This window comes from Macadamia integrifolia, chromosome 12 (assembly GCF_013358625.1).
Source record: "Macadamia integrifolia cultivar HAES 741 chromosome 12, SCU_Mint_v3, whole genome shotgun sequence".
Taxonomy (NCBI): domain Eukaryota; kingdom Viridiplantae; phylum Streptophyta; class Magnoliopsida; order Proteales; family Proteaceae; genus Macadamia; species Macadamia integrifolia.
The window spans coordinates 6,723,016-6,745,569 of record NC_056568.1 but is presented as its reverse complement, the minus strand read 5'-3'; the positions used below and the strand labels follow the sequence as shown (position 1 = coordinate 6,745,569).

Below are 22,554 nucleotides of genomic sequence, written 5' to 3'. Positions count from 1 at the left end.
CATAAAATGACCTTTCTACCCTTATCATTGAAGGAAGACAAATGATGATTCAATGTAGTAAAAAGGTTTGGATCTGCTCCCCACGTGGGGGTTGTGGGGACAGATCTAGACCCTCCATGGGGTGTGGGACATGATATATCTATCTGGGAAAAAAAATAGAAAAAGATTCCACATAAGATTGGCACATGCAGAATGAAAAAAATATTACCTAGGCTATGTTTGATTGTAAGGGGAATTAAAGGGGGGAAAGGAAGTGAAATTTTCATATTTAAAAAAGAAATATATGTAATTATTATCCATGTGACTTTGACATTAACTTCAAATAATTCCATATTTGGTTATAAAATTTCACTTTACCTTGCATCCAAAATCCTTTATTATAGTATGTAAATATATCATTACTAAATATGGTTAAAAAATTAAATAATTTATATAATCATATGGGATAATGATTATAAATATTTATTTTTAAATGAAAATTTCACTTCTTTTCCCTTTAAATTCTCATTATACAACCAACCGGAACCTAAGGGATCTCTCAGTTTGATTGTGTGGAAATAAATTTTGACCTAGATTTTATTAATCTATGGTGAATAGAGAATCTCGTCATCCATGAGATTTGACTCGGAAAAAATGGAGTGTCATTAACTCTTTCTAAAATCCAATCATAGCGTCAAATGAAGAAAAAATAAGTCTATATTCACTTTATAGGGCCAAACATCCAAACATTCTCATGTTAACATGGGCCAATTAAGTTCATAGTCTTTATATTTCATGGGTCTTTGTCTAATTTTGAAATCAATTATGTATGGGCCCAATAAATGGGCTAAAGAAATCCTTTATATCCAACATTTGAAACCTTCAAGACCCATCGCATCACAATCGGATATGACGGAAAAATCCATGTTAGATGAGCTCAGCTGGAATTCTCTAAATATAGGCTTTTTCAACTGGGGAAATGCATTTCTTTCAAGAAATGCCACCATATAAAAGATACACAGCCAATTGTGGTTTTTTTCCTCTTTCTTCTTCTTCTTCTTTTTTCTTTTTCTTTTTCTCTTTTTTTTGAATATGTTTAAAGTTGTGGTCTTGAGACTCTTGACTGGATCTATTCAAAGAGTGAGTTGAAGCTTTGATTGGTCAACCATTAACTGTTGGAGCCGAATCAGCAAAATGGGCATCAGCACAAGATCTTGGTGGTGGCGATGTCAAAATAATAATAATAATAAAAATCATCCTTACATGCACTAGGATATTCGAACAAAATGAAATTTAGAGTAGCTCTTCCCCCCCACCACCCCACCAAACAAAAAAAAAAATTAAATAAATAATTCGATTCACTGCTATATTGTCAGTGTAGGGCCTGTAGGCATCAACCTTTGGTACAAGTGCACTTTGATGCACACAAACACAAAAAAATTCAGCTGCAACGCTAAAAATCTCTCAAGTCTGGAAACAAAACAACTATGAACAAATATGACAACACTATGAACAAAATGTTTGGTTCTATCAATAGTTTTGAATCCTTTTAAGGTTTACCCTTGGTCATTCTATTGTCATAAAATATTAAAAAATAAAAATAAAAACTTTAATCAAATTTGATGAACACATAAATAGAGGGTCATTATCCATTTTAACAATAAAAGGTGATGTTTTCAAAAATCACAAGACAAATTCAAACCATCCATTTTATATTTAAATATTAATACACATACATAGACATATCATATATGAGATATGTGTCAATACTTAAAACAGCCTACTTGATTGAATTAAATTTTGAAACTTGATATGTGACTAGCCTAGACCATGTCTTCTTCATCCAACAGTTAGAATGGATATCATCAAATCCATGTGGCAAAATAGATACCTTGTGATTTCATGGAACTCACCACAGAAAATCGAGGGAAAAAATTATTCTTGGAGGGTAAGAAAAGGGCTTTTGTAACAAACCTGCATTAAAGATGACAACAGAACTCAAGAGAACCCATAACTGCAGATGAATATGCCATCAAGGAGGTTCTTTCCAAAAACGTGGAGGATTAACAGAACTTACGGACTAGAGGAGTAATAAAGTATGCGCACAGAGCACGCAGTTCCTAATACTGTCTTTTTTTTTTTTTTTTTCTGAATCCATCACCAAAACTATGATATTTACATCGACCAGCAAAATAAGAAGTATGAGCTGCAACTTATATTCTGAAATATTTCCAACACAGAAATATTGGTAAAAGCCAAGTAAAAGGAACATTCATCTTCCACACAAATTTTACCTGGAAAATGGACAATGGGGCAATAGTTTATTTATTTAATTTATTTTTTTAGTGAAAGGGAGATAGTTTATTTAACAAATAGATTTCTTAGGATAAATCAATATAAAATAAAATATGAAAATCGGATGCAATGTACACATTTTAAGAAAAAAAATACAAATTCTACAGATTACATGTACTAGGTTTTGTTGCTGCTAGCCATAAGAAGACAAGATCAAGAACAGCAAAAGTAAGCAATCCAGCATATAAAGGGCTAAAGGGAAGGGAAAAATCAATCATTCAACACTTCCATACTGCCATGGGTTGAACTCAATAGATCTGTTATCAACTTCTTCAATGCCATCAGAGCTATTTACAGCTGCGCGATGTGTGGTGTACTTTCCATTGTACTGGTACACTTCCAAGTCGCCCCAAGGTGTTGGAGTGATTTCATCAGTAAAGTCAAACCATCTTGGTGCAAATTGATGGCCTTTCACCTCCCGATTTCTCTTTTCAGCTCTCTGCCTCTCCTCGAGACTAAAAAATATAGATGGTTCGTTAAATAAAGAACTCTATAATTCAGGAAAACAAATCTATCATCAGTCTAAAAATGAAAAGAAAGACACAGAGACGACTCTCTCTTTGCTCTTGTTTCTAAGATCATAACATTTAACTAATCACAATCAAATAAGTTCCATTATGGTTTCTAACTCCTGTGGTCAAATTGGAGCGCTATGAAAGACCTCAAACTTGAGGCACCCAAAAGTAGTTCTGCCAATGTTGTAGAGTCATGAAAACAATCACCTAGAAAACCCAACCCCGATTGATAGAAGACTCGATCCAATTCTTTTTACGGAACCTGACAATGATTCTGAATCCAATTCTTCATACCCAATCAATGGTTGAAGAATCCAAAATCCATAAAAATGCAACCAACAAGGTACAAATGGGTGGGTCAGTAAAGACCACTCGATAATTACATAAGGACGAAATTTCCCTAGAGAATTCTGTAAATCAGTAAACTTTCATAATTTCACCCTTTCTTCTTTTCTACAATCACAAGATTCAAAGTAATAGTGGGATTTCCATCTTAAATATCAATTGTACTAGATGCCTAATTAATCACCCAAGTTTCAAGGCCAGGCCCAGAACGATGTCATACCAGGACCCAAACCGCCTGCAAATAATAGTGTTTTATGGCTGGAACCCAACCTATTGAAACACATGACAGGAAATGCCAACAGCCGAGATCTTACAAGACTCATCCACTCTATTCCATCTATTTCACAACTAAAAACAATACTGTCCATAAAAATGACAGTAATTTAATGCCTTGGACGATTTTAATTCTAGGAATCTCCTCTATGAGACCCATGAAAATGGTGACCCCTAACACCTGCAACTGTGAAATATAAAACATGAACCAAGGAGATGTTCCTCCCATTGATGCAGACTAATTACCAAAATAGGCTTGTTTTATTAGGAATAAGCTTAGGGTTGGGTTGTATACGTGTTGGACCTTCAGTCCATGTGGTTTGGAGTGTATTGGACTACTTTGATGGGTCTAAACTAGGGGTTCTAAGGTTGCATACGGGATTCAGTGATTTGTTTTCTTTTTCTTTAGTTTCCTTTTTAGATGGGGTTATTTAATTTCTAATTTCAGTACCTAGTTAGTTTCTATTTCCAGTTTTAGTAACTAAAGGACTTTCTATTTTGTAAGTTTCTAATTTTAGGTTTAGTAACTAGGTGAGTTTCTAATTTTTGTTTCCTATTTCAGTTTTTGGAAACTAAAGTTAGTTTCTATTTTCTTGTAACCCCATCATTATTATAAATAAAGGAGAGCTCTCATCATAGAGAGACGATTTTATGAACAAAAAAAGATGCTATTGTGTTTGTCCTCTATGAGGGTTCTTTGTGTTTGATCAAAGAAGAAGGGTTTGGTGTTTGATCCAAGCGACTCCTTGCGGCGTGAAGTCCAGGAGGTTTTCTTCAAGCTTTCTTATTTCTTTCAAGTTTGTTTTCAAGGTTTTACTGCTGCCAAAACAATCAGGACTGTTGTTGCTGTTTACTATTGGGTGGTTTTGGTTGTTCTTAGTTTAAAAGTTACTGCAGTCTTGGGTCTGGTTTGGTGGTCCAATCCATTCCTACATTAAGTGGTATCAGATCATGGCTGAGAACAACACCCCCACCCTAGCTTCTATTATGGAGTTTCTACTAAAATGGAAAACTGAATTGAAGGCTGAATTGGATGCCAGGTTGTTGAATGAAGAGACCCCACCACAACCGCCTATTGGCAATTCACGTACAACACCCGAAGTAGAAACTCCATTGAATGTAGTTGCTCATTTGACTAACAGGAGAGCAAACCCTAATCTGAGAACACCACAAAGGGTTCCGGTAGCACAACCTACTTTTGAAGAATATGTAAGAGGATATTTTGAGACTGAGCGTCAAGTACAACAGAGGTATTCTGGAGATTCACATAAGGTCAAGCTCGATCTGAAGCAGTTTGATGGGAGATATGACCCCCAATTGTTCTATGATTGGGTAGTGGCAGTAGATGACTATTTTGACTATTATAAGTTACCTGAGGAACGGAAGATGAAACTAGCTCGTGCCAAGCTAGTTGAGGCTGCCCGTGATTGGTGGAGAACCTATGAGTATGAACTGGAGGACTGTGGTAGAGAACCTACTACATGGGAAGAGATGAAGCAAGAACTATCTGATAAGTACTTGCCACATAATTTTAGAGCTCGTATACAAGACCAGCTGAACTCTCTTCATCAAGGAAATATGACTGTGGTGGAGTATATGAATAAGTTTGATGCACTTTATTCTTGCACAGGCATTAGGAAGAATGAGAGGCAATTACTTTCTCAGTTTCGACTGGGATTACGAGCTGAAATTAATAGGGGAATTGGTGTTGATGTGTATACAATGAGAGATTGCTTTGACAAGGCTCTTCGAGCAAAGGAACTTATGGAACAGCCAAGTAGAAGGTTTGGTTACCAAGCTAGGGAGGTCAAGAAGAATTTTTCAGCCACTAAACCTAACACTTCAATACCCCCAAGAGTCACAACTCCTCTATGTGAAGTGAAGATACCTCTATTCAAACCAAAAGAACTTGAAGTTAAGGTTCACATTGAAGAGATGGTTCTTGAAGCTTCAAAGACAGAAGGTCAAGAGAAAGAAGACTCCAGTGAAGGATTCTACATTGAAAAGAGCATAATAGACAAGACTAAAGATGTGGAAGATGAGGTAGTGATTGAAAGAACTCTACAACAAGTCTTTGAGATTCATGATGAAAAGGAAGCGTTTGTTCCAATCCTTGATGAGAAGGTTACCAACATTGACAACTCTATGCACACGACATTCACAGTTGGTATTGATTCAGAGGTTGAGCATATAGAGTTTGTTATGCCATCATGGTTCTTTGAAGAGAAAGCTCCACACCTTGAAGACTACCTTCCAAAAGTCTACAAGCAACCAGAATTTTGTTTGGGAATGGTTAAAGCTGCTACGCACATGTTGTTTCCTCCTTATCACTGCAAAATTCGAGGGCGAATTTTTTCAAGATGGGAAGAGTTGATGCAGATTAATTACCAAAATAGGCTTGTCTTATTAGGAATAAGCTTAGGGTTGGGTTGTATACGTGTTGGACCTTCAGTCCATGTGGTTTGGAGTGTATTGGACTACTTTGATGGGTCTAAACTAGGGGTTCTAAGGTTGCATACGGGATTCAGTGATTTGTTTCATTTTTCTTTAGTTTCCTTTTTAAATGGGGTTATTAGTTTCTAATTTCAGTACCTAGTTAGTTTCTAATTTTCAGTCATAAGTTAGTTTCTATTTCCAGTTTTAGTAACTAAAGGACTTTCTATTTTGTAAGTTTCTAATTTTAGGTTTAGTAACTAGGTGAGTTTCTAATTTTTGTTTCCTATTTCAGTTTTTGGAAACTAAAGTTAGTTTCTATTTTCTTGCAACCCCATCATTATTATAAATAAAGGAGAGCTCTCATCATAGAGAGACGATTTTATGAACAAAAAAAGATGTTACTGCGTTTCTCCTCTATGAGGGTTCTTTGTGCTTGATCAAAGAAGAAGGGTTTGGTGTTTGATCCAAGCGACTCCTTGCGGCGTAAAGTCCAGGAGGTTTTCTTCAAGCTTTCTTATTTCTTTCAAGTTTGTTTTCAAGGTTCTACTGCTGCCAAAACAATCAGGACTGTTGACTGGTTTAAGTTGGACTGTTGTTGCTGTTTACTATTTATTGGGTGGTTTTGGTTGTTCTTAGTTTAAAAGTTCCTGCAGTCTTGGGTCTGGTTTGGTGGTCCAATCCATTCCTACATTACCCATTCTATTCTCCTGATTTAGATATCTACTGTTAATGATAATCACAAATTATTTCTAAGATGCATGGAAATTGAACAAGACAGGACAGGAAAAAAGACAACACACATGGACATGAAAAAGAAGAGGGATAAAGACGCACTGATGCAGTAACATTATCATGGTCAGACCATTATAAACCACTCCGGAAGCCCAGGCCAAGAATAATTGGGTCCAAACCTGGATTTCGATCCAATAGACTCATCTAAGGATTTATTTATTTGTTGGGGTTATATTTGGTATCTGATAATTACTATACAATTCTATGTTTAGCAGTCAACGTTAGCAAGTTAGGAGTCTCAAGTCCAAGATGGTTTGAAACTTGTGTTAGGATACGATCAAGAATCTTTACCTTTTGATTTATATATGTAAGCTTCCCATCAATTAGAGTAGAGTTGAATGGGATTTTCTTTGTTTATGTGGCTGCTGTGAGAGCATGAAACATCCAACTAGTGATTTCTTCTCCTTTACTCGACCTGGAATTCTTCTCCTGATACTTTGCTTCTCAGGTTGGATTCCTCCCTCAATCTTTTCTTTCATATTCTTCCCTTTTCTCTGTTGAGTGACGTTGCTGGTCTCAGAAGAATTCCAGCATCACTACTACCAAGATCTAGCTGAAACTTTGGGAGTTAATCCACACCCTTGGGCGACCTAAACTCCATAGTTTTTATCTCAAACCAATCCTCCTGTGAGAAATTAAAAGGGTGTACAAAGTGCACGAGTCTCCCACCACTGCAAGGTCTGGGGAGGGTCATAATGTACGCAACCTTACCCCCGGAGGCTGTTTCCCGACTCAAACCCATGACCACTAGATTGCAATGGAACCTTATTGTTGTGCGAAGGCCCACCCCCACTGGTCCATAAATATATTAATAAAATATTCATTAAGATTTGGAGTGGTTGTGGGTTGGAATAGATAAATCAGGGAACTGCAAGCCTATTCCTAAATTCTCAATAAGTGTAAAGCCCTGGGTAAGAGGCTGGATAAATCACAAGAAAACCTCTCTACCACTAACTTGATTTTAATCGGGAGGATGAAGACAACTTCTTTTCTTATTTACTGTTAAGCTTCTTATAAAATAAGTCATAAGCCCCTCTATTTCTGAGAATAATTCTATTTATCCTCTTATCTTATTCAGAATTCCAGAAAAGCCCTATTTTCCTAAGTCTTGTTCCTCTTTACCTTACCTAAAAGGTTCAAAACTTCACTATATTTACAGAGTTGCTATTGTCCCATTGATTTGTCATCTGTGGGCCAATTGCAACCCAAAATGAGGATTTTGGAACCTAGGTTGCTTTACACACGCACACGCACACGCACACGCACAGAGAGAGACAGAGAGAGAGAGAGAGAGAGAGAGAGAGAGAGACCTGCTCTTTTCAGCACCAGCTTTTGATAGATCACCCTTCTCAAGTGCATATCTATCCGGACGCAAACGAGAATCAGATGCCAACAACTTTCTGGGTGCAGTGTCAAAGCTGTTTATTTTATGTGCAAAATATGTATACTGGAATTTGTCATTCGGTGGAACGGCAGCCACCCTCCATACCTGTTGAGCAGTGCCAACAGAATAACCAGCAATTAGTGTCTGCAAAAAATGAAGTCATTTTTGTCCAAACTAAAGATAAAAACCCTGAGAAATGACAACCAACTTTAGTGTTTGTGTGTGTGTGTGTTTTTTTTTTTTTTTTTTTGGGGTGGGTGGGGGTTGGGGGGGAGGTGGAGCTGAATAGTCTGCTGTGACACCTCAAGAATCAAAGCATAATAACCATCAGTTTGGATGCTAGGAAAACCTCCCTCATAACATAAACCCAAAAGTAGGTAGCGTAGGGATGGTAACAGCCAGCTGGGTTGGCTAAGAGCAGGATTCACCATAAACATTAGTGACCTTTCAAAATATCACTGAACCATCATTGACCCTTCATAGTTTTTCAAGCAGTTAACTATCTTTTAGTCATTTACAAGATGAGCGATATGAGTCCAAGCAGGATCCACATATGTGAAATTAGAAGTTTTACAACCAAACTATGAGAGCAATTGAAAGCTGAATAAGATAATAGTCATCAACCACAAGAACATAATATCCAGCTATCTAGTAAATTATGGCAGAGAATGCATGAACATCTGATTTAAGAGTTAATCCAAAATTTTAGGAGCATGGACAATAACTTATCATCATCAATACTATCTAATCCTTCTCACAACCATTTGGGATATCTATAAATTGTACATATCCATTCAACCCTATCAAGGGAGATATCCTAGGCTAAAGAATGAGCTACCCACTAACCCAATTTAAATTCCTTCCAGTCTTCTACCTTTTTTCTTCTTCCATAGTATTTCAATCTACACCAAACCACCAATAACATCATTAGTTTTCACCCACAGCAATCTCAGCCTACTTTCCTTACTTTTTTTGCTTTCCCCAACCTCCCCCCTCCCCTTTCCTACCACTGGTTTTGAGGTATAAGGGTATCTCCAGACAGTTTCCTCTACAAAATTCATTTCCAGCAAGAATGGAATAATTTGACCATGTCTACTGCAGAGAGAACAAGAAGATTGATTAGAATCCATGTTTCAACCCCAAAGAATTGAAAGAAGAACCATTTCACCAACTCGTATCAACAGATGGGAAAAAATCCCACAAATGGTGCAATAGAAACACAAATTTGTATATAAAGAGAATTTCATACTCTTATCCTACTGTTGATTTCATTAGAGTGTAAAACTAGCAATCACAACCAACAGAAGTTAAGATAAAAGTTTCACCTCTTTAAGTTCAGTGCCTTGGAGTGGCTCGCCTTCCATATCACAAGGTTGATAACTCATTGACTCGTTCCATTTCCCAGTCATCAATATTTTTGGCTCCTCAGCAGCATTATATACATATCCATCCACTTCATATCGACCAGCCCTACAATCAATTATCAGTTCTAGTAAGAAACCATACATGAGTGACGGAAATAAAATTATAAAGATAAGGTGAGGGGGACTGGGGGTTGGAGATAGTGAACTGAGCCAAAGGAGAAAATGCTAGATGAAATCGAATTAAAATATTTAACTAAGCATTCCTCTCTTAGACCTCAACCCAAAAATCTCAGAGACAGATGATGCAATACAGCCATAATCACAATGACTCATCACTGGAAATATCAAATACAGTCAACATATATCTGCAAAATTTAATGTGAGATAGGATCACCAAACACCATCTATAATTTAAAATAGACTGTTATACAGAAATGAGAACAGGAGAAGAAAGCAGTATGTGGAGGAATGATATCAAATGCTCTACCATCCATAGACATGTGCCTCGAAATAACCTCTAGCTGCACTAAATAAAAAGCATCAAATCCATCAAGAAAGGTAGTGATATAGCCATACCCAAACCAGCCGCATGGTTGAAAATATAGCACAACCTTGTCCCCAGTTGTCAAATTTGTCATGATCATCTCGCCAGGAGAATCAACCCAGGTCCGCCCAAATATAAGATTGTTAACTTTAGTGGGAGGAGGCACTAAATCAAGGACTACACCATCTCTTTTAAGCGTCACGCGCGTCCTGCTCACCATATAATACAAAGACATAAGAAACTATTTGCCTCCAATACAGTGTTAGAGCTAAATTAAGTCATTCAAACATAATAAAGAGAGAGAGTAGGGAGCATAGTTGTCTAGGCGTCCAGGCACCTTGGCACCTTGGCACCTTGTTGGTGTCACCTTGCATCCAGGCCCCCTCCAACGCCTTGAGTCACCCATACACCGTGACAACTATGGTTGGGAGGAGCATACTGGTTGCGATGACAATCTGAGATTAAATTGGAATTCAAGATGATGCAAGTAGGGAAAAACGAATCCTGACTAATAAGCAATGACAGTGAAACCAAATATATAAAATAAACATAAAGTAAAACTCGAAAAAACTAGGGACATCAATGTCTTGAATTCAGAATGGGTTCCGGCTCACCAAAACCAAATACATTCCGTCAACACTGTAGATCATGGCAGATAAGGGAATAATTAACATATCAAGATTGGGGGGAAAAGGGGGGGTGGGGGGGGGAGAGACTTAAAAAACCTACATAATTTCTTGGAGGTACAAACCCAAACATGACATGGAATTAATTCCAACAAACCAAACCAGGTCCCAAAACTGAATGGATCATCCCTATGTGTAATCCTTCAGTCTTAAAAACCAAGCCTAAAAGGGCAAACCATCTACCTTCACATGACTGTTCTACAGAAAGTCCTCCACTGAAACTACAGGGGAATTTACAATTAATGCATACAAAATATGTGCTCTAAAGAAGATCATGGCAAAATAATGTATACAATTAATTTACAATTTTTTTTTTTTGGTGTGTGTTTTTTTGGGGGGGGGGGCCGCAGGAATTTAATTAAGTACATAACTTTGAGAAGATTCAAAACTTTGAAACAGCTTCTCCTGCAGAGCAGGGGTAAGGCAGTGTACACTTGCCCTTCCCAGACCCTGCAGTAGCGGGAGCCTCGTGCACTGGGTTACTCTTTTCATATAATTTTGAGAAGATGCCAAAAGAAGAAGAACCTTTTCTCTTTCAGTTTTTGGATGGAGGAAGGGAGAGAGAAATTCAGCTCACCTTCCAACAGGATAGACGTCAACTGAATTTCCTAAAAATTTGGTCTTTAGTTTGGATGTGACATCATAAGTAAAATGTTCATTTTCCGCATGCCCAGCACTCATTGGAGGATGATGACTCACCTGAAATAGAAAAGGAATTATAACACACTACACCATCAAGGACTAAAAAAACATGGTAAAATATTCCAACCAGGCCTGACATTAATGTAAAAGTCCCCCTGGGTGAGAGAAGACAAACCAATGGCATATACAAGTTTTACCAAAGACAACAAAAACATGCAGAAGAAAATATCAAAAGCAAAATAAGCCAAGAGTAAAACACATCTAAGGAAAATCATGGTCCCAATAACTCACCTGCTCTGCAATGAAAGTAATCACACCATGATTAACCATTTCATATCAAAAGCAAAAGAAGCCAAGAGTAAAACACATTTAAGGAAAATCATGGTCCCAAATGACTCACCTGCTCTGCAATGAAAGTAATCCCACCATGATTAGCCATTTCATAAGTCTCGCCAAGTATAGGATTAAAAGGTTTCCAGGTTCGTTGATATGCAAAGTAGACAGATATTGCCCATGATGCTGAAAGTGAAACCATAAGTTCCTGCGTATGAAATACATACAAGTACAAACACTTCAATCCAAGTGAATACTTACAAGCATAAACCAACCGCATGTAGGGATCCTCACATTCATCAGCCTGATCTAACAAGTAGGGGTACTCCATTAACTGTGACGACCAAAGTCGTTAGTCATATTATTTTATGAGCAATAGAACAGCATCAATTATATATTACATAAACATTACACACATGAAAATTGAAAAAACAAATTGTACCCACCTCTGCCATTTTCTGAAGCATTGTCATTGGCTCAAAAATAAAAACAGGAAGTGTTACCATTGATGTAACATCTGAGCCTATATACTTGTGCATCATCTTCCAGTAACTGTCTCTATCCTGCAGGAGAACAAGAGTTGAAAACATATAAAGACATCGAAAACTGAAAAAGGTACTCCAGACTCACCAAAGCTTCATCCGAGCATAACAAGGAAAATACTGCAAACATACTCCCAACAATCAGCTAGTCAACCCAGCCTCGTATCCCACCCCCACCCCCCCCAACCAAAAAAAAAAAAAATGTTCAACCAAGGTATATGCTGCGAACATATTTTCCTTTCTGGAAAGTTTTGAACCATCACTTATAATGAAGAGATCCATTGACTCACACAGCATTGATAACAAATTCTATCATCCACTTTACTCATCATTTTTTTGTCGGTGCTGATGTTACATTCTTTGAGGGTACTTCCTATTTTCTTCTGAAGGTCAAATTTTTTATATTCCTGTTCATTCTATACGCAAGGAAGAGCTCTTTGACATTCTTCTCTCCACTCCTGGGATCTAGAGGAGTCTGTAACTGCTGTCCCACCCTTTGCCAAACCTATCCAAGTATATCAATGGCGACATACATGAAGAAGTCAGCCTAATGCTCCAACTTTCTTCGTTTAACTATAGGTTGATGCAGTTAAGTCACCTAAATGGCCGTATCTTATTATAAATAAGCAAGCTTTGGGTTGGGTTATGTATGTGTTATAGGCCTTTGATCCCATGTGCTCTCATTGTAATGTGCCACTTTAATAGGCCTATAATATGGATATAGGCTACGCATATGGGAATAGGGGATTAGTTAGTTAAGTGTCTTTATTTATTTATTTTAATTGTTATTAAGTGCTTTACTTGGGCTGGACTAGGAATCTATAAGTCCAGTCCTGTGTCGAGTCAGTTTCCTTTATTATTTCAATTTCATAGTCAGTTTATATTACCTTATTATTTAAGGATTGGGTTAGGCCTTTCCTTTTTAGTGTTTAAGTTTATTTTTGAGTAATCTATATAAGTTTGTAAGGGAGCATAGCATTGTATACAAATTTTCATCAATAAAAAGCTTTGTCTTTGCTCTTCATCTTCATTGGTGTAGAAACTTGCGTTTGATCCAGGAATACATGTGTTCGATCAGGTGTTTGATCCATCCAACCACCTTGCGATGTGAAGCCCGGGTGTTTTATAGTAACCTAATGCAGCCCCGCTATTACAATATAATCATATGAGAAAAATAAAAACCAAACAGAATCAGGCATGAACAATATGCATGCTAAGTGTAAACCAGACAACTGATTCAGAATTGATCCAGACCAATCAAACCCACATGAACTGGTTTTCTTTCTCCTTTTCTAGTAGAATATTGCATCACCATCCCTCCTGGGACTGTGAATGTAGGACTTGCAGCAGATTACAGCTCTTTCAAGTAACGTTAGCTTTACGAGCATATTACCACTGATGAAGCTTAAAGTTGAGCGCATCTTTAATTAAATCATACCAGCTACATAGATTTCAAAATCGATGAGGCTCTAAAATGTGAATCTCTCAGATTAACAGAATTCTTCCTAACGGTTCCCTTCAGACTTGCTTCTCCATAAAGCCCTCTATTCTTATTTTTTTTGCTGTTAATTTGATTGCAAGACATTCTGTCCTCTTGCATTTTCATCAGAAACTCAAAACAGAAGAGAAACTGTTCAGTATTCCATTAACAATGTTAAAAATGGCTTGAAGACACAGAAAAATAAGGTTGAAAAGAACTATGCTGTTGCTTCCTCACATTAGGTAACCAAACTTAAAGATCAGGAAAATCCATGTAAAAAGCAATAAAACATGAAACAAACATTACTAAGAAATGAGGCTTACAGCTGTTTCCAACATCTAATAACATCAGGCATACACATGGACAACTGTAGCTAGATCCTGAAAATTCATCTAAAACACACTAAAACATGAAACAAAAATTACTAAAAAAGGAGGTTCCCATCATCTAATAGCATCAGGCATGCACATGGACAACTGTAGTTAGAATGTTAGATTATTATCTCCCGGTTTTTAAAACCAGACTATACAGTGAACCAAAAACATTTCTGCTCCTGGTTTTTCGCATTGAATTCCATGAACCAGAAATGTGTTCATTATGGGTTTTCTGGTTCAGTCAGAGGTTCAGTCTGTTTTTAAGAACTATAATTATCACTACTTAGTTATGATCATCTTCCATGAGTCAGTGATTTTACACCCAAAATAAAACATCCATCAAATTTTACAGAAATAAATATACCATGAAGATACTAAAAATAAATTAAATTCTTTATCACATCAACGCAGAAACTGCTTAGCAGATAATGGAAGCAACTTTTTTTTGGTGGGGGGGGGGNCCCCCCCCCCCCCAACCAAAAAAAAAAAATGTTCAACCAAGGTATATGCTGCGAACATATTTTCCTTTCTGGAAAGTTTTGAACCATCACTTATAATGAAGAGATCCATTGACTCACACAGCATTGATAACAAATTCTATCATCCACTTTACTCATCATTTTTTTGTCGGTGCTGATGTTACATTCTTTGAGGGTACTTCCTATTTTCTTCTGAAGGTCAAATTTTTTATATTCCTGTTCATTCTATACGCAAGGAAGAGCTCTTTGACATTCTTCTCTCCACTCCTGGGATCTAGAGGAGTCTGTAACTGCTGTCCCACCCTTTGCCAAACCTATCCAAGTATATCAATGGCGACATACATGAAGAAGTCAGCCTAATGCTCCAACTTTCTTCGTTTAACTATAGGTTGATGCAGCTAAGTCACCTAAATGGCCGTATCTTATTATAAATAAGCAAGCTTTGGGTTGGGTTATGTATGTGTTATAGGCCTTTGATCCCATGTGTTCTCATTGTAATGTGCCACTTTAATAGGCCTATAATATGGATATAGGCTACGCATATGGGAATAGGGGATTAGTTAGTTAAGTGTCTTTATTTATTTATTTTAAGGGTAATTTACAACGCCACCCCCTGGAGAATGCCAATATTATAAGGACACCCCCTCTCTTTCACCAAATTGGACTCGGACCCCCTGCCGTCAGTTAACATTACAGAATATACCAAGAATGTTGATATCAGCAGTTCATATTTTTTTAAAATACCATTTTACCCTTAAAAATAGGGGAGTGCCGAAATTGCCCTTAAAGATTTTATTCCCAAAATCGATTGAAGAAGAAAACCTAACTCACAACCTAACTTTGAGTAGTGAATCAATAAAGTATGGAGACAAGCAGCCCTTAGAGCATGGATTGAACCAGTTGGAGGGGACGAAGAGTACTTTCAATTCTTCAAAAGGCTAGAAGAGCGGAACAGAGAAACATCAGGAAAACAAAAAAAGAGAGAAAAATCAGAGAAAGAAAAGAAACTCAGCTCTACTTTCAGCTGAACCGGGACGAAGCACAGAGAAAAAACATAGAAAAAAAAAAATTTCAGCCGAACCTGGTGGAAAAACAGAGAGAGAGAGAGAGAGAGAGAGAGAACGCAAAACTCGGCATAGAGAAAAAACATAGAAAAAAAAAACATAGAAAAAAAAAAAAACTTCAGCCGAACCTGGTGGAAAAACAGAGAGAGAGAGAGAGAGAGAAAACCTTAGCACGGCAAAACTCGCCGGCGACTGTCCTGTTTATCTTGGCTGGAACTCATCTGAACCTTTGGTAGAGGAGAGAAGGAGAATGAAATGGTAAAAAAGTAAAGAGGGGTATTTTGGGATAATGAAATGGGTAACTTACCAGTGTTTTACTCATAAGGGCAAAAACGTCATTTCAAAGCATTTTGTAACACTGACTGACGGCAGGGGATCCGAGTCCAATTTGGTGAAAGAGAGGGGGTGTCCCTATAATATTGGCATTCTCCAGGGGGTGGCGTTGTAAATTACCCTTATTTTAATTGTTATTAAGTGCTTTACTTAGGCTGGACTAGGAATCTATAAGTCCAGTCCTGTGTCGAGTCAGTTTCCTTTATTATTTCAATTTCATAGTCAGTTTATATTACCTTATTATTTAAGGATTGGGTTAGGCCTTTCCTTTTTAGTGTTTAAGTTTATTTTTGAGTAATCTATATAAGTTTGTAAGGGAGCATAGCATTGTATACAAATTTTCATCAATTAAAAGCTTTGTCTTTGCTCTTCATCTTCATTGGTGTAGAAACTTGCATTTGATCCAGGAATACATGTGTTCGATCAGGTGTTTGATCCATCCAACCACCTTGCGATTTGAAGCCCGGGTGTTTTATAGTAACCTAATGCAGCCCCGCTATTACAATATAATCATATGAGAAAAATAAAAACCAAACAGAATCAGGCATGAACAATATGCATGCTAAGTGTAAACCAGACAACTGATTCAGAATTGATCCAGACCAATCAAACCCACATGAACTGGTTTTCTTTCTCCTTTTCTAGTAGAATATTGCATCACCATCCCTCCTGGGACTGTGAATGTAGGACTTGCAGCAGATTACAGCTCTTTCAAGTAACGTTAGCTTTACGAGCATATTACCACTGATGAAGCTTAAAGTTGAGCGCATCTTTAATTAAATCATACCAGCTACATAGATTTCAAAATCGATGAGGCTCTAAAATGTGAATCTCTCAGATTAACAGAATTCTTCCTAACGGTTCCCTTCAGACTTGCTTCTCCATAAAGCCCTCTATTCTTATTTTTTTTTGCTGTTAATTTGATTGCAAGACATTCTGTCCTCTTGCATTTTCATCAGAAACTCAAAACAGAAGAGAAACTGTTCAGTATTCCATTAACAATGTTAAAAATGGCTTGAAGACACAGAAAAATAAGGTTGAAAAGAACTATGCTGTTGCTTCCTCACATTAGGTAACCAAACTTAAAGATCAGGAAAATCCATGTAAAAAGCAATAAAACATGAAACAAACATTACTAAGAAATGAGGCTTACAGCTGTTTCCAACATCTAATAACATCAGGCATACACATGGACAACTGTAGCTAGATCCTGAAAATTCATCTAAAACACACTAAAACATGAAACAAAAATTACTAAAAAAGGAGGTTCCCATCATCTAATAGCATCAGGCATGCACATGGACAACTGTAGTTAGAATGTTAGATTATTATCTCCCGGTTTTTAAAACCAGACTATACAGTGAACCAAAAACATTTCTGCTCCTGGTTTTTCGCATTGAATTCCATGAACCAGAAATGTGTTCATTATGGGTTTTCTGGTTCAGTCAGAGGTTCAGTCTGTTTTTAAGAACTATAATTATCACTACTTAGTTATGATCATCTTCCATGAGTCAGTGATTTTACACCCAAAATAAAACATCCATCAAATTTTACAGAAATAAATATACCATGAAGATACTAAAAATAAATTAAATTCTTTATCACATCAACGCAGAAACTGCTTAGCAGATAATGGAAGCAACTTTTTTTTGGTGGGGGGGGGGGGTTGTGGAGCAGGGGGAGGGGGCCAAGAAAAAGGTCAAAGCAACCCTGACATAAACTGTTTAAACATAAATACAGAGTGAAGGTTTGCTATTCATAGTTGTCACGGCATCTAGGTGACCCAGTCACCCAAGGCATTGTAGGGGACTAGGGGGCCTGGACGCAAAGCATCACCAACAAGGCGACCAAGGTGCCTAGTACACCTTGACAGCTATGCACATACTAATGAACTTTGAACTTTATGCTCATTACCCAAGAGCAGCACTATGGCTGGTAATTCTTGACTTTCCATGCATTGGGTTCAGCCCACAGCCATAAACAGGCTGTTCTGGGGCTTCACCGACTACCAACACTAGTTACACTACTCAATGAGATGGGCTCGGGCATGCATGGTACCATACCAGACGGTGTAACTGTATGCCCTTAGATCCAACCTGAACCCACCTAAGCCCACTCAATTTCCTGCCCATACCACGTACAAAACCAACCAGTTGGTCGCTTCCTTTTTTTTTTTCTTTTAATAAACAGACACTTCTATTTCTGAATTTCTATGTGCACCCAAAACCACCTGAGTACAAATGGGCTAGGCTGAAGAATCCCTCCCCTTCCATTAAAGAGTCAGGTAGTTCCTCAGTGGGCATATATAGCCTTGCTCAACTACCATCTCCTCAACTGCCACACTTAAGCATCTGGCATGGCTTGCCCCAGTATACTTATAAGCCAACTCAACATTGCACAAGAAGCTAGAATGTGAATGGTATCACCCCAGTGCATCACATGCTGGACCCTAGTTCTATACTTGGGTTTACAAGCTAAATCAGCATTACAAAAAGGCCATACAGAACCCAAAGGATGTAGGAGGAAACAAAAACTAGTCTACAAATAGAGAAGCATGGGGAAAAAAAAAAAAAGGAGAATGTGAAAAAAGGAGAAGAAAAAATAGAGCACCTCCTGCTTCCATCTTCCTCTCTGAGCTTCCTCCTCCGCATCTTCTGCAGTGCCTTCTGGATTTATAACTTCCAGTCCCTCATAACCAATCATTCTGGAGAAGGAGAAAAATAGTACCATGCATTAGTTATAGACTAAAATTTCTAGAATTCAAACAGTTTAGTCATCGCATATTATAAGAATTCGTACACTTGTGGCACAACGGTTAAGTTGCACTATTGCAACATATTGGTCACAGGTTCAAAACTTAGAAACAACCTCTTCTGCGAAGTAGAGGGTAAGGCTGCGGACACTGCCCCTCCCAGACCCTGCAGTAGCAGGAGCCTCGTGCACTGGGTTGCTCTTTATATTATAAGAAGTCATAAGAAAAATAAACCATATACTAGGCTACTAGCATCATGCCCTATATAGTATAACTCCTACATAAAATATCCTATGCCTTTAATAGTATAAGTCCTACATACAATATCCTCCTTACAATAGCCGACAAGATCCAACATATAGGAGCAAAGATGAGAAGTAACAGCTTGACTTATTACAGAGAACCACCATTCCAGAATAAGAAAAATGAATATCCTAATAGAAGGACCAATCACAATGAACAGAAACAAACTTTCCACAAAAAGAAAAATGAATATCCTAATAGAAGGACCAATCAAAAGGAACAGAATTTAGATTAAGAGGTAAGCATGATATAAACCAGCAACATGTTCATTTTAAGCATTCCTCAGTCAAAACCTGTTTATTTTAAGTAATTTTCAACAACAGAAAAGAATTTGTCAACATAAATCTCCGTCTCCAGGAAAGCTTCCAGCCAAAATAAACCATTCCCTCGACATAGAACAGCAATTTTTCACATCTGACACTGCAACATGAGATAGCACAACTAGACCTCCAGCCTCGAAAAGGAATTTGTTCCTTCTCCATCCTAAGGAGTCAAACCCTGGCGAGTATCATTTTCAAGAACGAACAAATTTTTTTTTTTTAATGGATTGGGTAGCAAATAACAAGTTTCAGTAATATAGACAATTCAGAACTTACACATTTTAAAAAAATATCATCTACAGACAATGGTAATCATCAGAACCAAATGGCTAATCCACATCATCTGATTCACGAATTGTATTCTTGACAATGCTAAGAAAATTGACTACCTGATAAAGAAGAATTAGTTTTCTCAAATAGCTAAAGCATTTCACAATCCTAATGGGGATCTCAACTTCACTTTGTAAAAGATATCTTCCTTGGATCTAACCGGTTGGTTTACTACCAAAAGATAATTCCAAACTCACACAGAAACCAAATCAAGAGACTGTCTTCTTTGAAATTTACCACTTGCAGTAAAATTCAAGAAAACAGAACATATACTTCTTTAATTCAACACCCAAAATCCAGCTTCCTTTTTCAAATTTTCAGGCAATCATCCAATGTTTCAGCCTCGACGCATAATTTGACCAATTGCCACACCATTCGGGTAACCAGCACATACTTCTCCAGTTCAAAACCCAAAATAGCGTGTTTTCCAACAAGTTAATGTTGACAACATCCCCACATCGACTAGAAGGTCCTGTTTTTTGCATTCTCGGAAAGAATCAGGTAAGGTGTAAGTTCATTGACCTCAGGATCACATTCCTTAACGGACAAGAAAGATAAACATAGGCAGCCATTTAATTTGGGACGACAATAACTACAGTCATTCAATGGTTCGAATCATGTACAAACAATAAATCATGCTCTTATGAGGATATACAGAAGATAATGAGAGAGAAATGAACTAGATATTCAGTTCATAGAGCAAATATAAACTTAAAGATGAAATAACAAATAGATAATAAGGGCTCTTAATTCTTAGGTCGAAATGAACATTTCGAACTTACAACATAACCGCGTATATGGATGACTACGAAAAAGAAAAGAAATGGCTAATTAAAGACTAAATCGAGAAAAGATAAAGTACCCATTGACAGATTTGTGCATCGCGTTTCCAAAGTTGGACAGGCTAGAAGCGATGGACGAGAAAAAGCCACCACCCTGCTTCTGATCCTTAGAAGCCATCTTAGTAAAACCTAATTCGATTTCTCTCTCAGGTCTAGAAGATCTTCGAAAGATCAAATGATCTATAACCGACAAAAAAGAAGAACTGTAATTGCCGGGATGCGATTTTACTCGATGAGATCTCCTCTCCGACTAGAAGCCGAAAGCCTCTCTCAATCAATTCCCCCACAATATGAATCCGAGGGTTTCGAATTGGAGAAATTCCAAGAGTTGCACAAGAGAGAGAACTTATAAAAGCAAAATTGAATAAAGACAGCAGAGAAGAATATCAGAGAACAGCGAAGACCAGAGGTGGAACTGCTCGGCAGTAGTGCTTTGAACTTCAAAGCCAAGATCTGATATCTTTCCACAAAAAGGTCACGTAAGTTTACTTTTTGCATTTTAAAAAATGGTATTATTATCACTATTATTATCTTTTTAATTAATTAATAAGAGGGATCGCTACCTGATCGCGTGGTTATTACGCTAGAAAAGGCACCTTAATTAATTGTTTAGCTATTTAAGACGATGTTATTACTGTCCATTATGCGTCCTTCAATTCCAACGTCCACAGTTCCATTCCACACACTCACATTCACACCACTGGAACATGGAAATGACGAGAATAGCCCCAAAGAAACTGAACGATATTTTTAAATGACTAAAATAGCACCAGATGAATTTGTATGGTTGAGAATGAAATTGCTGACTTTTGGTCAAACTTCTCGATGCAGCATTAGGACTTGGGTGTTAATAGGAAATTGAAGTGCATAGGTGTCTCGACTCTCGACTCTCGAGTCGCTTGAAACGGATCCAGTTCACGTCGGTGGGTAATCGCTTTAAACGGATTCATATCTCAACTTGGATCCATCCAGTTCATGTCAGTGGGTTCTCTTTATAGACGGTGATGTTGCAGGTCTCCACCACCAACGGTTACTAATTAACATTAACACCATAGATATCAAATCTTTTAACCTCGCATTATAGTCTTCAATCTAGTTCGTGTTTCAATCTCTTCAAAGCCAAAGAATCGTAAGTCTTCATCCTACCGTAATCAACCACGTTAATTGCCGTCAACTTAGACGTCATAGATGATAGCAGTCTAAAATTGTATAAAAAAATTGATCCTAAGATGCTTAACCAAATATCAATTTTCAGCACATTTTGTTTAAATATAAAATAAATCATTAAAAAAAAATCTAAGAATACGAAGACATTGATAGGACAACGAGGGGATGCATTAACATATATAGGAATATGTCATTACATTAACGGATAAATTATTATTAAATTAAATAGTAAAATTTATTTATATATGAGTTGTCTAGATGATCAAGGCAAATTGAAAATTGTGTAAATTAAATATACGATCTCAGGCTCAATTCCCTATCTTGCATCAAAAATCAATAAACTTACTACCACGTTGGTGTTTTGGATTGATTTTAAACGGCCATTTGACAAGCTTGAGTGAGGGGATGAAAACCCTTTAAATGTGGCTATTTTTGGGAAGGAAAATAATCCTCTGTTTTTCTCATTCCTGTTTTTCCTTGTTTTACTACCTGCAGAACATGACACGTGGACAATTTTAAGACCAACGCACCGGATGTAATAATTCTCACCCAACCTTGACCGTTGAATCCTATGTTGTCCACGTGTCGTGTTCTACAAATAGCAAAACAAAGAAAAACAGGGATGAAAAAAACAGAGGATGTTGATCCTTTTGGGAAAGAGTCAGTACTTGCCATTATTAACTGGCAGTAGTCTTATAAGAGACCATAATACTAGTCTATAGTCTTATGTTGTACAACTCAGCTTGTGGAGCCCACATCAGAGAGAATTCAGCTTCTTTAGCTGACAGTCTGACACTAATGAAACTGAGGTGTAGGTTACACACAAGTGGGTCCGACAAAGTACGAATGACGTTGGATCTGTAAGGAATGGGACATCTTACGGGTGTGAACCTGTCACAGTTAAAAAGTATAGTGAGACA

The 22,554-nt window shown here is 37.3% G+C and overlaps 1 protein-coding gene across 1 annotated transcript; it reads right to left on the bottom strand.

Annotated features, from left to right (window-relative positions):
* Positions 1 to 2,339: 2,339 nt before the first annotated feature.
* On the bottom strand, positions 2,340 to 20,938 carry LOC122058027 (oxysterol-binding protein-related protein 3A-like). The gene is made up of 10 exons (XM_042620415.1): positions 20,488 to 20,938; positions 18,531 to 18,624; positions 12,095 to 12,211; positions 11,910 to 11,982; positions 11,716 to 11,834; positions 11,251 to 11,372; positions 10,020 to 10,196; positions 9,405 to 9,549; positions 8,006 to 8,184; positions 2,340 to 2,789 (listed from the first exon to the last, which is right to left on the bottom strand). Exons 1-10 carry the CDS (start codon positions 20,583 to 20,585, stop codon positions 2,549 to 2,551), a joined length of 1,365 nt encoding a protein of 454 aa, XP_042476349.1. The 5' UTR covers positions 20,586 to 20,938; the 3' UTR covers positions 2,340 to 2,548.
* Between the last annotated feature and the right edge of the window lie 1,616 nt (positions 20,939 to 22,554).

Bases quoted from the DNA above. Each gene is read 5' to 3' on its own strand.
- LOC122058027 (XM_042620415.1), bottom strand. From the start codon at position 20,585: ATGGCTTCTAAGGATCAGAAGCAGGGTGGTGGCTTTTTCTCGTCCATC. The intron at 11,835-11,909 runs GTAAGTATTCAC...TTTCACTTTCAG, and splicing joins CATGCGGTTGGTTTATGCTT to CATCATGGGCAATATCTGTC. The intron at 10,197-11,250 runs GTGAGCTGAATT...TATGGTGAGCAG, and splicing joins GACGTCTATCCTGTTGGAAG to GACGCGCGTGACGCTTAAAA.